The 16942-nt window shown below is 35.0% G+C and overlaps 1 protein-coding gene across 2 annotated transcripts in view; it reads right to left on the bottom strand.

The window, feature by feature from the left end:
• DDX60 (DExD/H-box helicase 60) overlaps positions 1-16942 on the bottom strand; it is a 119486-nt gene that overhangs the window by 11327 nt on the left and 91217 nt on the right. For both annotated transcript variants that reach the window (XM_047717724.1, XM_047717723.1), the window contains exons 34-36: positions 8184-8331; positions 6362-6504; positions 2157-2308 (exon numbers count right to left, since the gene is read on the bottom strand). In XM_047717724.1, coding sequence (XP_047573680.1) covers positions 2157-2308; positions 6362-6504; positions 8184-8331 — 443 coding nt within the window. The remainder of the gene's footprint in view (positions 1-2156; positions 2309-6361; positions 6505-8183; positions 8332-16942) is intronic.

The raw sequence follows: 16942 nt of genomic DNA, 5'->3' as shown, positions 1-16942 counted from the left end.
CAACATGCAAAAAGAATGAAACTGGAAGTGGTGCCTGGGAGGCTCCTTCAGATAAGCCGCTGCCTTGGGCTCAGATCATGATCCCAGAGTCCTGGAATAGAGCCCCATGTCAGGCTTCCTGCTCAGTGGAGAGTCTGCTTCTCCCTCTCCCTCTGCCCCTCTCCCTCCTCCTCTCTCTCTCTCTCACTTTCCCTCTCTCTCTAAATGAATAAATAAAATCTTTAAAAAAAAAAAGAAAAGTATGAAACTGGACAACCTTTTTTATACCTTATATAAAAATAAATTAAAAATGGATTAAAGACCTAAATGTGAGACCTGAAACCACAAAAATGCCAGAAGAGAACACAAGCAATAACTTCTTTGACATTGAATATAGTAACTACTTTCTAGATAGATCCCGAGGCAAGGAAAACAAAAGCAAACAAACTATTTGGACTATGAAATAAGTAGCTTCAGGGGCACCTGGCTGGCTCAGTTGGTAGGATGCAGGACTCTTAATCTCAGGGTTGTGAGTTTAAGCCTCATGTTGGGTGTGGAGCCTACTTAAAAAATAATAATAATAACTTCTGCAGTGAAGGAAACAGTCAACAAAACTAAAAGACAACCTAGGGAATAGAAGAAGATATTTCCAAATGACATATCTGATAAAGGACTCTATGCACAATATATAAAGAATTTATAAATCTCAACACCCAAAAAGCAGATAGTCCAATTAAAAAATGGCAGAAAACCTGAATGGACATTTCTCCAAGAAGGACATACAGATGGCCCACAGACACATGAGGAGATGATCATCATTACTTTCCATCAGGGAAATGCAAATCAAAACTACAATGAGATATCACCTCATCCCTGTCAGAATGACTAAAATAAAAAAACACAAGAACACCAGTAGGTGTTCATGAGGACATGGATAAAGGGTAACCTTCCTGCACTGTTAGTAGAGTGCAGACTGGTTCAGCCACTATGAAAAACTGTATGGAGGTTCCTCAAAAAGTTACAATTAGAACTACCCTACTATCTAGCAATCACACTACTGGATATTTATCCAAAGAATACAAAAACATTAATTCAAAGAGCTATATGCACCCTTTTGTTATAGAAGGATTATTTACAATAGCCAAGATATGGAAGCAGCCCATTATCAAGTGTCCATCAACTGACAAATGTGTATATATATATATATATATATGTGTGTGTGTGTGTGTGTGTGTATATATATTTCAGCCATAAAAAAAGAATGAAATCTCGCTATTTGCAATAACAAGGATGGAGCAGGAGAGTATAATGCTAAGTGAAATAAGTCGTCCAAAGAAAGATAAATACTGAAGGATTTCACTCACCTGTGTAATTTAAGAATAAAACAAACAAGCAAAGAGAAAGAGAGAGAGGGAAACCAAGAAATGGACTCTTAACTATAGAGGACAAGCAGATGTTTACCAGAGGGGATGGGGGAGGGAGATGGGTGAAATATATGATGGAGATTAAGGAGTGCACTTGTCATAATGAACACAAGGTGATTAAAATAAAAAACTTTAAAAAGGAATAAAATACATCTGCATCAGTGAGCTATGAAATTTTTAAAAAATCAATATTTATCTAGTGTCCCAAGTTTTAAATCCTTTAACTCAATAAAAACTGCTCAAAATTTTATGCAAATTTTCTACTGAATTACTTATTAGTGTGACAGAATGCCCCTATCACATCTATGTGCTCAGTGCCTGGACCAATTTCTCTACTTTCAGTGCCTGGACGAATTTCTCTACTTTCAGTAAATCCAAGAGGGTTTACCCTTCCTTACTGTTTTTGAAAATGATTTCCTTGCCAAAGAGCTAAAACAATTGTACTATGCTCAGTCTTCAGAAGTGTGAGTTATATACCTTTTTATATACTTCTTGCAGATAATGGTGAGTTTTTAAAATAAGTTATCAATAAATAGGATAGTAATAAATAAAAACACATCTGTGAAAGTATGCAAATATATCTGCAGGGTACATCTTTAGGTCAAGTGAGTCACCTTAAATTCCAAGATTTTGCTGGTAAACCACAGGTAGAAGTAGAAATGAAAGAGAAAGATGGAGACACAGACATGAATACAGAAAGGTAGAAGTTGAAAAATTAGGGGGGGTGGATAGGTGAAGATAGATAAAACATACCTGTTGTCCTGGACTAGTCCTGTCAAGGAACCATGTTTATAGAAATCAAGTGCATAAGCATTAAGTGGCATTCTTCTTCCTTGGTTATCAAATACCTGTGACCACAACACAGGAGCCTGATTGTGATTGATACCAATTGTGCGTAGAATGACCTAAAGAAACACAAATCTTTTTGTTATTTATGTGTAAAGAAAGTTTATGATTTCTTACATTGTGCTTTATATAGTTCCTTTCTTTATCCAACTTTTTTGAAGCACACTGCTCATGATGAAGTAAGAGGGTGTCTTTCATACACACTGGGTTGGTGCTATCCTAAGCAAGTCTAGAAAATGACTTGGTACCACCTACGAACATTATTGCCTCACAGCGTACTCGGCAATTTCAACTATCCAGCCATGAGAATAACAAGAGTCACTAGGAAAGAAAAGCTAATTTTAATTTTTTTTCATTATCCTCATTGGTATAAGAGATATCTTGTAAACTGAGTATCAGAGATCTGGTGCCTTCTTTGTCTCAAGAGAAGAATTCAACTCTAACAACTGCAAGAACCCAATCACCAGAATAAAAAGGAAGGGGAGAGAGATATACAAGGAAAGAGAAGAAAAGTAAGAATAGCAAGTTAACAAGTCAATAGCCTTTCATGTCTGGTCATTTTATGAAAACTATACAGGGTCAATAGGAACTACTCTAATACACTAATCAGTTCAACTACTTTCTCAAATGATTTGGTGGTAGCATGGAAAGTTCTTTTATCACTATAAGTTCTTGGAATATTCTTATTCCATTATGATCCAGAAACCTGTTTGACCTCAAAAATCCAGAATATTTACATTCCAGGGAAACTATTATACATGGGCACTAGATATTTGTAGCAGCCCTTTTTGTAACAGTAAAGAATAAAAACAAACACAAACAGTTTTTAAGAGGAAACTAGATCAATGGCTTGTTTTATATCCACACTCTGAAATATTATGAAGCAGTGAAAATAAAATAGAGTTTCAACTGATAATATGAATCTTGTGCAAAGAGCAAAACAAAACAAAATAAAAAAACAACATCCAGAAGACTAGAGTAAGTATTCTTTTACTTTCTATAAAAATCAAAAGCAGCAAATATAAAAAGGAACTTTGGAATATGATGTTTTTTAAAGGAGAATTAAAAACACAAAATTCAGGATAATTTATATCCTAGGGAAAGAGGAGAGATAAGGGAGTAAGATAGAGGAGGAGTACATGGGTCCTGAGTCCATGGGTTTTCATTTTAGTTTAATGCTTTACAGCTTATCTATATGTTATTTAAAGATTATATGAATATCTATGTAGCATTACATTAAAATGTAACAAACAATAAAAGCAAAATAAGATTTGATAGGTTATAACTTATATTAGTAAAGTAAAATTGCATAAAGTGAGTTGGGTAAGGCAAAGGACATGTTGCCATCAAGGCGTACTCTAGAAATACTCATCCGTGCAGGATGCTTCAAAATAAATGATATAGAACCTGCTTCTTCTAACACACCAGCAGGAACAATGAATAGTCTGTATTAGTTCCTGCTTTATACCTTAAAGATCTCTTCTAATTGATGGTGACTAGGTGGCAATAAGACACAGACACTATATCATATTATAACTGTATTAGTGTTCCTCAAAAACTTCACGGAAAGATGTGCACATGGAAGGGAAACAAAAGTTAATGGTACCTACTAACCATAAGTTGAATTAATTGTGAAATAGAAAAAAAAGGTAAATTATAATACTTAATAATTAATGTCTTGTTTTCAACGTGATCAGCTACAAACTTCTTACATAAGGAATTAATTATAATTATAGAAATAAAATACAGGAAAAAAGCTTCATAAAAATTTTTTTAAAGATTTTATTTATTTGACAGAGATCACAAGTAGGCAGAGAAGCAGGCAGAGAGAGAGGAGGAAGCAGGCTCCCCACTGAGCAGAGAGCGCAATGCAGGGCTCGATCCCAGAACCCTGGGATCATGACCTGAGCCTAAGGCAGAGGCTTTAACCCACCGAGCCACCCAGGCGCCCCAAGCTTCATAAAATTATTGATCTTATAAGCTAATTTCAGTCCTCTATTATTTCTATGCCAGAATTCCACACTCTCCCACATTCTGTTAACATACAACTCACATGAGAGTAAAGACCTGGAGCAGTGGTCTCTAAGTAATTTTTAAACCATGTACATTATCAATTTTTTTTAAAGATTTTATTTATTTATTTGACAGAGAGAGATCACAAGTAGACGGAGAGGCAGGCAGAGAGAGAGAGAGAGAGAGAGGGAAGCAGGCTCCCTGCTGAGCAGAGAGCCCGATGCGGGACTCGATCCCAGGACCCTGAGATCATGACCTGAGCCGAAGGCAGCGGCTTAACCCACTGAGCCACCCAGGCGCCCCTACATTATCAATTTTTTTAAAAAGTCCTTTCTCATCTCTTTTTTCATGAATGCTTTTTTCTCATCTTATAAAACAAAAAGCTTCCTCAAATTTACTTGGGGTTTAAAAATATACAGAGTAGCAACAAAGAGCCATATTGTTTTCCTATTAAGAAAATGGGTGACTTAAGGACTAAGCAAAAAAATAACTTTTTTTCTTTTAAATTAGGTTGTTTCCAATTACTTGAATTCAACAAAATTACAGTGGATCTAATTAAGTTGTTAATTAAGAGATCATTAAAAAATGTTTGTGATAATAGACTGGTAAGTGATTTGGGGCAAACCCTCAGAAAGAATTAGAATTACATATCACTGTCATAAAAGTTGTTCCATTCTGAGCTACTTCTCTATTTGAATAAGGCTTCTCAACATTCAAATTAAAATTTGAAGCTGGAACTGTCTCATTCTAAAAATAAGTAAATATTCATTCTTAGTTATTGTACTAATTTAAAAAGAAATAGTTTCATCCATTCCATTAATACATTTCTAATATAACATTAATTTTATTTTTGGTAATTACTTCTCAAAATTTGTATTATATTTAAGTTTCTGCAATTAACAGGAAATAACCTGTTGTATACTATTGAAATTGCATTCTTGTTTAAATTGAAATTGCATACTATTTAAGCTAAGAAATGTGATAGACAGGGTAGCTTAATGTTTAAAAATATATTACATTAAGGTAAAATTATGTGGCGGAATGTATAATCTAAATACAAGAGAAAAAAACTTTACCAAATTTTAAATCATTAGAAATTTTATTCTTGACTGTTTTTAACTTCATAATTATGAGTATTCAAATGCCTCAGCATTCAGATTCCATTTTATACATTAAAATGATATGGTGGCTTTATTTTAACATATCAAAGTTTATCTGAAGCTGGAAATTATATCATCAGAAATTAATAGATTTTGTGATAAAAATGTAAGTGTCCATTTAAAATGCACAAAGCGGGGCACCTGGGTGGCTCAGTGGGTTGAAGGCTCTGCATTCAGCTCAGGTCATGATCCCAGGGTCCTGGGATCGAGCCCTGCATCCCGCTCTCTGCTCAGCAGGGAGCCTGCTTCCCTTCCTCTCTCTCTGCCTGCCTCTCTGCCTACTTGTTATCTCTGTCTGTTAAATAAATAAATTTAAAAAAAAATGCACAAAGGTCTATTTAGTTTTTCAAAATTCTTCTAAGTGATACTGGACTAAAATATTTAACATAATAGAGGACTGTCTAGGATTTTGGGCTAGAATAGAGTTGAAACCCTAGTGTCAAACCATAACATCAAATATATTTTGAAATTTATTTTCTTTCTCAAACTTTGTGTTAAAATATAAATTAAATTTCTGTAAGTTTATTCCAACATTCAGTGAATTATCCAACATATTCCCAATGTGTCTAGTTCTTTGTACATCATTTTGGACATCAGTGATCCAGAATACATATGGAATTTACAACATCTATTGCAAAACCAGGAAGGCCTCAAGATAGTTTTATGTGCTCTTTTCACAGCAAACTTGCATCAGCCTACAAAGACAGAAGAAAAGTGGTGATACTTGGGAATTCTGTATAATGGAGCAGGGTCCCTCATGTCAACACTGAAAAACTGAAATCATATTGGCCTCAAGAGTACCATTTCCTGGATATTTCTGTTCATACACCTGGATTTTTTTTTCAATTTGGGAAATTTGAACTCTTTCTAAACAGCATAGAAGTATGCATTCAATTCTTTCTTAAAGATCTTTAATGTATAAACCCCATTTCCACTTACATGGTTTGGAGTATTTGGTTGAAGCAAATCACCATCAGAGTTCCCAGAGAGACAAACAAATGGAGAAATAGCTACTCTTCCTTCTTTGCAGTTCATCAAGTGAGACACAAGTTCAGAGTCCTCACATTCTTTCCCTGTGAAATCTGGCCACAATAAGTTGGAATAGTTAAGCTTTTAAAATATTGGCCAAATTGTTATAATTTATGCACATTCTCTAGACCATGCTACAATGGAGTAATTCAACTTTCCAGGACCTATGACAGACTGGATGAGTATATCACATAGCATGAGTAGCATGGGGCACCTGGGTGGCTCAGTCAGTTAAGCCTCTGCCTTTGGCTCAGGTCATGATCCCGGGGACCTGGGATCAAGGCCCACATTGGACTCCTGGCCTAGTGGGGAGCCTGCTTCTCCCTCTGCCTCCAGCTCCCCCTGCTTGTGCTCTCTCTCTCTCTCTCTGAAAAATAAATAAAATATTTTTTTAAGTGAGTTGCACATCTTGGCACAGCATATATTCAATAAATGTTAGCTGTTAATGTTATCAATATTATGAAATTTGGTATTATGTTTTAGTTCCTTGATCAACAGGTAATAAAAGACTACCTTTAAATTGCATGCTCTTTTAACACAGAATTATTGTTATTACCTTGAAGCTTTTCCCACCAAACTTAGATCTGGCCTCACAATCATTCCAGCGAGGGTATCCCAAGAGGCCACTGTCAAAGGGTTTGGAAATGGCATATGAGAAGAAATATTTTTTCCATTCCCATTCTTTTTTTAAAAGATTTTATTTATGTATTAGAGAGAGAGAGAGAGTGCATGCACACAAGCAGGAGGAGGGGTAGAGGGAGAAGCAGGCTCCACACTAAGCAGGGAGCCCAACATGGGACTCCATCCCTGAACTCTAGGATCATAATCTGAGCGAAAGGCAGATACTTAACCAACTGAGCCACCCAGGCATCTCCTCTATTCCTGCTCTCAAAAAGCACCAGATTGGGCATTCAAAGGTGACTCTAATTTGTAATGAAGGCACTCCTATTTTGCCTCCTTTGGGATGCTCACAATGATCCACTATTAGTGTTTGCTTTTGTTCATGCTGCTTCTCACTTTAATAGGCCCAGGAAGTAATAGGCTCTGCTTCTTTTTTCCAACTGAAGATGTTAGGGTATAATAAAATTAGGAAATTGCTACCTGTGACTCAACCCTTTCCATTTATCCCAGTCAGCTTTTCCTGTTTATTTTCCCCTCAATTTCTATCCAATGGCTTATGAAAAATAAGAGCAAAGATTAATGTGTTTACTATGTGCTAGATACTGTTCTAAGATATTCACATATATTAACTGAATTATTTAAAGCTCACCCAAACTAGGTTTGTAATGCTATTCTCTTTTTTATATAACTTTTGAGAAAATTGAGGCATGAATATGGATTATTGAAATAATATGGAATCTTGCCCAATGTCTCCCTTCTAAGAATAGCAGAACCTGTGTTTGGGTCCAGTTAATCTTCCAAGTCTATACATATTTCCTCAAGAAAATGAGTGATAGAATGGTTTCTCATTTCTCTTCATTTCATAAATGTCCTTACTGCACTTTCCAGGCTTGCCCCAAAAGCAATCTTTAATCAAGATGGTTTATAAATGACTCTATTTATTTTTATTCTCCATTGCCCTTTTGGCTTCTAAAAATCAAGAGTTTCATTCTTTGGAAAGCAGATTTTTTTAAGGCATACTGATCCTTCCCAGGCTCTTCTCTTCCTCTGGAAAAAATATTCTTTTATTTTTTCTTTAAATTGTTCCACAGTGGAACTAAAATATACTTACTTATTTTTGACAATGGGAGTTGATATTCCTGTTTCATATCAGCCAATTTGGAAACATTTAGTAGGAAGGAGGCAAAGGCTTTTGTAACGTCCATGTTATACTCATGTAAAGCATCGTTAAAATCCTCAGGGAGATCATCAAGGAACACCTAAATCATCAGGGAGATCATTAAGAACAATGGAAAGCCAAATAGTTTTTTTAGAGAGATCTATATACTTCCTTGAAAACTAAAACTTTGGAAGAATGGCAAAGAACACTGCAATATAATTCTGTAGTCACCTATTTATTCAATAATATAATTGTTACATTCTTTCATCTGTGAAATTGAAGTAAAATTCATTTTTTGTTTCTATCTGCATTTATAAAAACTACTACGCTCACTTAAAATTTTGCTTTCACACTACTTAATCAACACCATCTTTTTCCTTTTTTAAAATTTTTTATTTAAATTCCAGTATGGTTAACATCCAGTGTAATATTAATTCCAAGTGTACAGTATAGTGATTCAACAATTCCATACAACACTGACCACATTTCTTTAATAGATACCAGACACAGGACTTTTTATATCTTCCTTGGTTAGTTTTGGAAGGTTGCATTTTCTAAGAATATGCCCATTTTGTCCAAATAACAAAATGTAATGGCATAAATTATTTGTAATACCCTCTTTTATTCTTCTCAATGTCCAAAGTAAGATCTGTAGTAATATCCCATTTTCTGTCCCGATATTTGTAAAATTTTTTTACAAATTAATTAGATTTTCTATTTGTTTTATTTTCTGAGCTTAAGCTGAAAAATTAAATCATTGATTTTTTCACCCTTTAATCTAAGATATAATTATAAGCCTATAAATTTTGCTCTAAACATTGTGAGTTACATCTTGTATTTGTATATTTATTATTGTTTAATTAAAATATTTAATGATTTCATTTTATTTTCATCCTATTTATTTTTGTCCAATGTATTTTCTTAATTTTTTACTTTATTTTTTCAGTGTTCCAAGATTCATTGTTTATGCACCACACCCAGTGCTCCATGCAATACATGCCATCCATAATACCCACCACCAAACTCACTCAGCCTCCCACCCCCCTCCCCTCCAAGACCCTCAGTTTGTTTCTCAGAGTCCACAGTCTCTCATGGTTTGTCTCCCCCTCCAATTTCCCCCAACTCACTTCTCCTCTCCATCTCCCCATGTCCTCTGTGTTATTCCTTATGCTCCACAAATAAGTGAAACCATATGATAATTGACTCTCTCTGCTTGACTTATTTCACTCAGCATAATCTCTTCCAGTCCCATCCATGTTGATACAAAAGTTGGGTATTCATCCTTTCTGATGGAGGCATAATATTCCATTGTATATATGGACTATATCTTCTTTATCCATTCATCTGTTGAAGGGCATCTTGGCTCTTTCCACAGTTTGGCAACCGTGGCCATTGCTGCTATGAACACTGGGGTATATCTGGCCCTTCTTTTCACTACATTTGTATCTTTGGGGTAAATACCCAGTAGTGCAATAGCAGGGTCATAGGGTAGCTATATTTTTAATTTTTTGAGGAATCTCTGCACTGTTTTCCAAAGTGGCTGTAGCAGCTTGCATCCCCACCAATAGTGTAAGAGGGTTCCCTTTCTTCACATCCTCTCCAACACTTGTTCCTTGCCTTGTTAATTTTGGCCATTCTAACTGGTCTCAATGTGGTTTTGTTTGAATCTCCCTGATGGCTAATGATAATAAACATTTTCTCATTTGTCTGTTAAATATTTGTATGTCTTCTTTGGAGAAATGTCTGTTCATGCCTTCTGCCCATTTTTTGATGTGATTATCTGCTTTTTGAGCGTTCAGTTGAGTAGTTCTTTATAGATCTTGGATATCAGCCCTTTGTCTGTAGTGTCATTTGTGAATATCTTCTCCCATTCCGTGAGTTGTCACTTTGCTTTATTGACTATTTCCTTTGCTGTGCAGAAGCTTTTCAGATACTTAATTGTGAAATTCACGAATCATAATTTCAGACAGAAGTTCTTAAGGGCAGCAAGGGGGAAGATATGCCTTATGTACAGAGGAAAGACCATCAGAATAACATCAGACCTGTCCATAGAGACCTGGCAAGCCAGAAAAGGCTGGCAAGACATATTCAGGATACTAAATAAGAAGAACATGGAACCAAGAATACTCTATCCAGCAAGGCTGACATTCAAAATGGTTGGAGAGATAGGACCAGCAAGGTTTAAAAGAGTAGGTGGCACTACAAGAAATATTGAGGGGGATTCTATAAAAGAAAAAAGAACCCAAGAGTGACATAGAACAGAAATTTATAGAGACAATCTATAGAAACAAGGACTTCACAGGCAACATTATGTCAATAAAAACTTATCTTTCAATAATCACTCTCATCATAAACAACCTAAATGCTCCCAAAAAATGGCCCAGGGTTGCAGACTGGATAAAAGGACAGGACCCATCCATATGCTGTCTACAAGAGACACATTTGGAACCTAAAGATACATCCAGACTGAAAGTGAAGGGATGGAGAACGATCTTACATGCCAACGGGCCTCAAAAGAAAGCTGGGGTAGTGATTCTCTTATCAGATAAATTAGATTTTAAACTAAAGATAGTAGTCAGAGATATAGAAGGACACTACATCATTATTAAAGGGTCTATCCATCAAGAAGATCTAACAGTTTATAAATATTTATGCCCCCAATATGGGAGCAGTCAACTACATAAGTCAACTGTTAACCAAAATAAAGAGTCATACTGGTATGACTACATTAATTGTAGGGGACCTTACCATGCCACTCTCAGTAATAGATCATCCAAGCAGAAAATCAATAAAGAAACAAGAGCTTTGAATGAAACATTGGACCAGATGGACCTCATAGATATATATATCCAGAACTCTCCACCCTAAAACAACAGAATACTCATCCTTCTCGAGCACACATGGAATTTTCTCCAGGATAGACCACATACTGGGTCACAAATCAGGGCTCAACCAATACCAAAAGATTGAGATTATTCCCTGCTTATTCTCACAATGCTTTGGAACTGAACCTCAACCACAAGAAAAATTTGGGGAGGAATTCAAACACCTGGAAGCTAAAGACCATCCTGCTCAAGAATGTTTGGATCAACCAGGAAATCAAAGAAGAACTTAAACAATTCATGGAAACCAATGAGAATGAAGACACATCAGTCCAAAACCTATGAGATATGGCAAAGGCAGTCCTGGGCTGGGGGAATATATAGCCATCCAAGCCTCACTCAAAAAAACTGAAAAATCCTGAATACACCAACACTCTTTACACCTAAAGAACTGGAAAAATCAACCCCAAATTAAGCCAACCCCCTACCCAAGAAGGGAAATAATCAAGATTAGAGCAGAGTCAATGAGTTAGAAACTAGAGATACAGCAGAACACATCAACGAAACTAGAAGCTGGTTCTTTAGAAGAATCAAGAAGAACAATAAACCAGGGGAGTCTGGGTGGCTCAGTGGGTTAAGCCTCTGCCTTGGGCTCAGGTCATGATCTCAGGGTCCTGGGATCGAGCCCCATATCAGGCTCTCTGCTCAGCTGTGAGCCTGCTTCCCTCTCTCTCTGCCTCTCTGCCTACTTGTGATTTTTGTCAAGTAAATAAATAAAATCTTAAAAAAAAAAGAAAAAGAAAAAAGAACAATAAACCACTGGCCAAACTAATCCAAAAAAAAAGAGAGAACACCCAAATTAATAAATTATGAATGAAAGGGGCAGAGATCACGACTAACACCAAGATAATAGAAACAATCATCAGAAATTATTATCAACATTTATATGTCAGTAAGTTAAGCAACCTAGATGAAATGGATGCATTCCTGGAAACCTATAAATTTCTAAAACTGAATCAGAAAGAAATTGACAGCCTAAATAGACCAATATCTAGTAATGAGACTGAGGCAGTGATCAAAAACCTCCCAACAAACAAGAGTCCAGGACCTGATGGATTCCGTGGAGAATTCTACCAAACATCCAAAAAACAGATAATACCTATTCTCCTGAAGCTGTTTCAAAAAATAGAAACAGAAAGAAAACTTCCAGACTCTTTCTATGAATCCAGAATTACCTTGATCCCCAAACCAGGCAAAGACCCCACCAAAAAGGAGAATTTCTGACCAATATTCCTGATGAATATGGATGCCAAGATTCTCAGCAAGATCCTAACCAATATGATCCAACAGTACATTAAAAAGATTATCCATCAAGACCAGGTGGGATTTATCCATGGCATGCAAAGGTGGTTCAACATTCGCAAATCAATGTGATAGAACAAATCAATAAGAGAAGAGAGAAGAACCACATGGTCCTCTCAATTGATGCAGAAAAAGCATTTGACAAAATACAGCATCCATTCCTGATTAAAACTCTTCAAAACATAGGGACAGAGGGAACATTCCTCAACTTCATAAAACCTATGAAAAACCCACAGTGAATATCATTCTCAATAAGGAAAAGCTGACAGCCTTCCCTTTGAGATCAGGAACATGACAAGGATGCCCACTCTCACCACTGTTGTTCAACATAGTACTAGAAGTCCTAGCAACAGCAATCAGAAAACAAAAAGAAATAAAAGGTATTCAAATTGGCAAAGAAGTCAAACTCTCTCTATTCACAGATGACATGATACTTTATATAGAAAGCCCAAAGTCTCCACCCCCCAACTACTAGAACTCATACAGCAATTCAGTAATGTGGCAGGATACAAAATCAATGCACAGAAATCAGTTGCTTTCTTATACATTCTAACAATGTATTTGTATCAATGTATATGTATCAGTGTAATTATTCTAACAATGAAAATATAAAAGGGAAATTAGAGAATCGATTCTGTTTACTCTAGCACCAAGAAGCATAAGATACCTGGGAATAAACCTAACCAAAGAGGTAAAGGATCTGTACTTGAGGAACTACAGAACACTCATGAAAGAAATTGAAGAAGACACAAAAAGATGGAAAAACATTCCATGTTCATGGATCAAAAGAATAAACACTGTTAAAATGTCTGTGCTGTCTAGAGCAATGTATACTTTCAATGCCATCCTGATCAAAATTCCACTGGCATTTTTCAGAGTGCTGGAACAAACAATCCTAAAATTTGTATGGAACCGGAAGAGACCCCGAATTGCTAAGGAAATGTTGAAAAATAAAAACAAAGCTGACGACATCACGTTGCCTGATTTCAAGCTTTACTACAAAGCTGTGATTACCAAGACATCATGGTACTGGCATAAAAACAGACACACAGACGAGTGGAACAGAGTAGAGAGTCCAGATATGGATCCGCAACTCTGTGGTCAATTAATCTTTGACAAAGCAGGAAAAAATATCCAGTGGAAAAAAGACTCTTCAATAAATGGTGCTGGGAAAATTGGACAGCTATGTATAGAAGAATGAAACTCGACCATTCTCTCACACCATACACAAAGATAAACTCAAAATGGATAAAAGACCTCAATGTGAGGCAGGAATCTATCAAAATCCTAGAGGAGAACATAGGCAGTAACCTCTTCAACATCAACCACAGCAACTTCTTTTAAGACATGTCTCCAAAGGCAAAGGAAACAAAAGTGAAAATGAACTTTTGAGACTTCATTAAGATAAGAATTTTATTTATATTCAAAAGGTATTTTATCACAGTAAGCACTACAAGTACAAATTTTTTTAAATCAGTGTTACAAGGCTTATAAGCAACTAATTAGGACTCTGTCATACCACCCACACCCTCAGTCCCAGAACCGTGTTAAACTCTCTTGCTATTTCTTTTGTTGACCTATGTATTTAGAAATGCATCTATCTAATTTTCAGGCAACTCAGGAATTTCAGATTCTTCTGGTAAGTATTTACTTGGCATATCTATTCTTCTATCATTTTACCTTCAACCTTTCTGGGACCATATAGCTAAAATGTGATTTGTATAAACAGCGTATACTTGTGGTTTTTTTCTTAATAATATCTAAAAATGTTAGTATTTTACCTGAAGTATTTAGTACATATATATCCAATGCAGCTACTTATACAGTTGAGTTTGTATATACAACTTTAATATTTAGTTTCTATCCAGACCATATATTATATAATATTTTTCTCTGTTCTTGCCTTTTTTTTAAATCAGGTTTTCTTCTATTAACACTTGTGCACTATTTTGCTAGTCTTTATCCCAGAGAATACAAAATACATTTTTAATTTTCACAACTCTTAATAGTGTAAGAACCTTAAAATATTCAAATATATTTACCCTTCCCAACACTTATGTTATGATTATCATGCATTTTAGTTTATATATATAAAATAGATTTTATAATTATTTTTAGATACAGTAGATATTTATTTATATCTACCCACACATTATCCTTTCTAGTATACTTCATGACCTGTTACATCTTCAAGTCTCCCAAGTTTAGATTTTTTGTCTGCCTAAAATATATGATATTTCTTTTAACACATAAACAAGAAACTATTAGAACTAACAAATGGTAACAGCAAAGTTGGAGGATAGAAGATCAACATAAATAGCTGTGTTTCAAAAAAAATGTATTTCTATACATTAAGTATCTGAAAAGAAAATTAGGACAATCTCATTTGTGATAGCATTCAAAAAGAATAAAATATTTAGGTATAAACTTAACCAAGGAGGTGAAAGATCTCTTCACTAAAAAGTATAAAACACTCATAGCATAGAGGACATTAGGAGAAGGAAGGGGAAAATGAAGGGCAGGAAATGAGAGGGAGAGAGGAACCATGACAGACTATGGACTCCAGGAATCAAACTGAGAGTTTTGGGGAGGGTGGGGGATGGGTGAGCCCAGTGATGAGTATTAAGGAGGGCATGTATTGCATGGAGCGCTGGGTATTATATGCAAACAATGAATCAAGGAACACTACATCAAAAACTAATGATGTACTGTATGGTGACTAGCATAACCTTAAAAAGGAAAAGAAATAAAATTTTAAATAAACATCCAAAATAAATAAATAAATAAAATGATAGTCCAGGTTAAAGTTAAAAAAAGAAAAAACATTCATGAACAAAATTACAGCAGACACAAATAATGCAAAGGAATGCCATGTTCATAGATTAAAATAATAATTACTAATAAGATATCAAAAATATCCAAAGTGATCTATAGGTTCATTGCAATTCCTATCAAAATCTCATGGCATTTTTTACAGAAACAAAAATCAATCCCAGAATTCATATGGAATCACAAAATACCCTGAATCATCAAGATAATCTGGGGGGGGGGGGGAATAAAGCCAGAGGCATCACATTTTGTAATTTTAGAACACATTATAAGGGTACAGTAATTAAAACAGTATTGTATTAGTATCGTGAAAGACATATAGACTAATGGAACAAAATAGAGTCCAGAAATAAATCCAAGTATATATGGTCAAAAGATCTTTGACAAGGGTGTCAAGAACATACAGTGGGAAAAGGATGATCTCTTCAATAAATGGTGTTGGCAAAATTTGATAAACACATGTAAAAAAATGAAATTGACCCTTACCATACACTACATAAAAACAAACTCAAATGCATTAAAGAATTAAATGTAAGACCTGAAACTATAAAATTCATAGAAGAAAATATAAGGACATTGGTCTTAGAAATGATTTTTTATATGACACTAGAAGCACAGGCAACAAAAATGAAAATAAATAAGTAGGACTAAATCAAACTAAAACATTATGCATAGCAAAGGAAATAATAAAGTGAAAAGGCATTTCCAGAATGGGAGAAAATATTTCTAAGTCAACTACCTGGTAAGGGGATAATATCCAAATATATATATAAATCTTCTACAACTCTATAGCAAAAAAGTAAAAAAAAAATGGGCAAAGGACTTGATTAGACATTTTTCCAAAGAAGTCATGCAAATGACCACTACGTGTATTAAAAGTTGCTCAACTGCACTAATCATTAGGGAAATGCAGATGAAGCCCACATTAGATATTGTCTCCTACTGTTAGTATGGATATTACCAAAAAATCAAAAAGGTAAGTGTTAAGGAGAACATAGAAAAATTAGAATCCCTGTACACTCTTGGTAAAAATGTACACTGATGCAGCCACTATGAAGAACATTTAGAGTTTTCCTCAAAAAATTAAAAATAGAACTACCATATGATCCAGCAATCCCATTGTCATGTATATAGCAAAAGAATTGAAATAAGGATCTTGAAGAGATATCTGTACCCCCTTGTTCACTTCAAAACTGTTCACAATTAGCTAGATATGGAAACAACCCAAATGTCCATCAAGAGATGAATGGATACGGTAATGTGGTATATACAAACAATAGAATATTATACTACATTTAAAAGGAAGGAAATCTTTCCATTAGCAAAAACATGGATGAACCTAGAGGATATTATGCTAAGTAAAATAAGCCAGTCACAGAAGGACAAGTAATTCATGATTTCATGTAACGGAATTTATATTTTATAAATTCTACTTATATTCCACTTATATCATAAATAGTTAAACTCATAGATGCAGACTAGAATGGTGACTCCCAGGGCCTGGGTGGAGGAAGAAAGGTGGAATTGCTTTTCATTGGATATAAAGTTTCTGTTATGCAAGATAAATAAATTCTAGAGATCTACTGTACAACAAACAGAGTACCGATAGTTAACAATACAATATTCTTAAGTTTAAAATACATGAAGAGGATAAATCTCATGTTAAGTGCTCCTACCAAAAAAAAAAAAAGAAAGAAA

This window comes from Lutra lutra, chromosome 2, assembly GCF_902655055.1.
Source record: "Lutra lutra chromosome 2, mLutLut1.2, whole genome shotgun sequence".
NCBI classification, from domain to species: Eukaryota; Metazoa; Chordata; class Mammalia; order Carnivora; family Mustelidae; genus Lutra; species Lutra lutra.
Note: the sequence above shows the minus strand (reverse complement) of the source record. Positions and strands in the feature narration are given on the sequence as shown.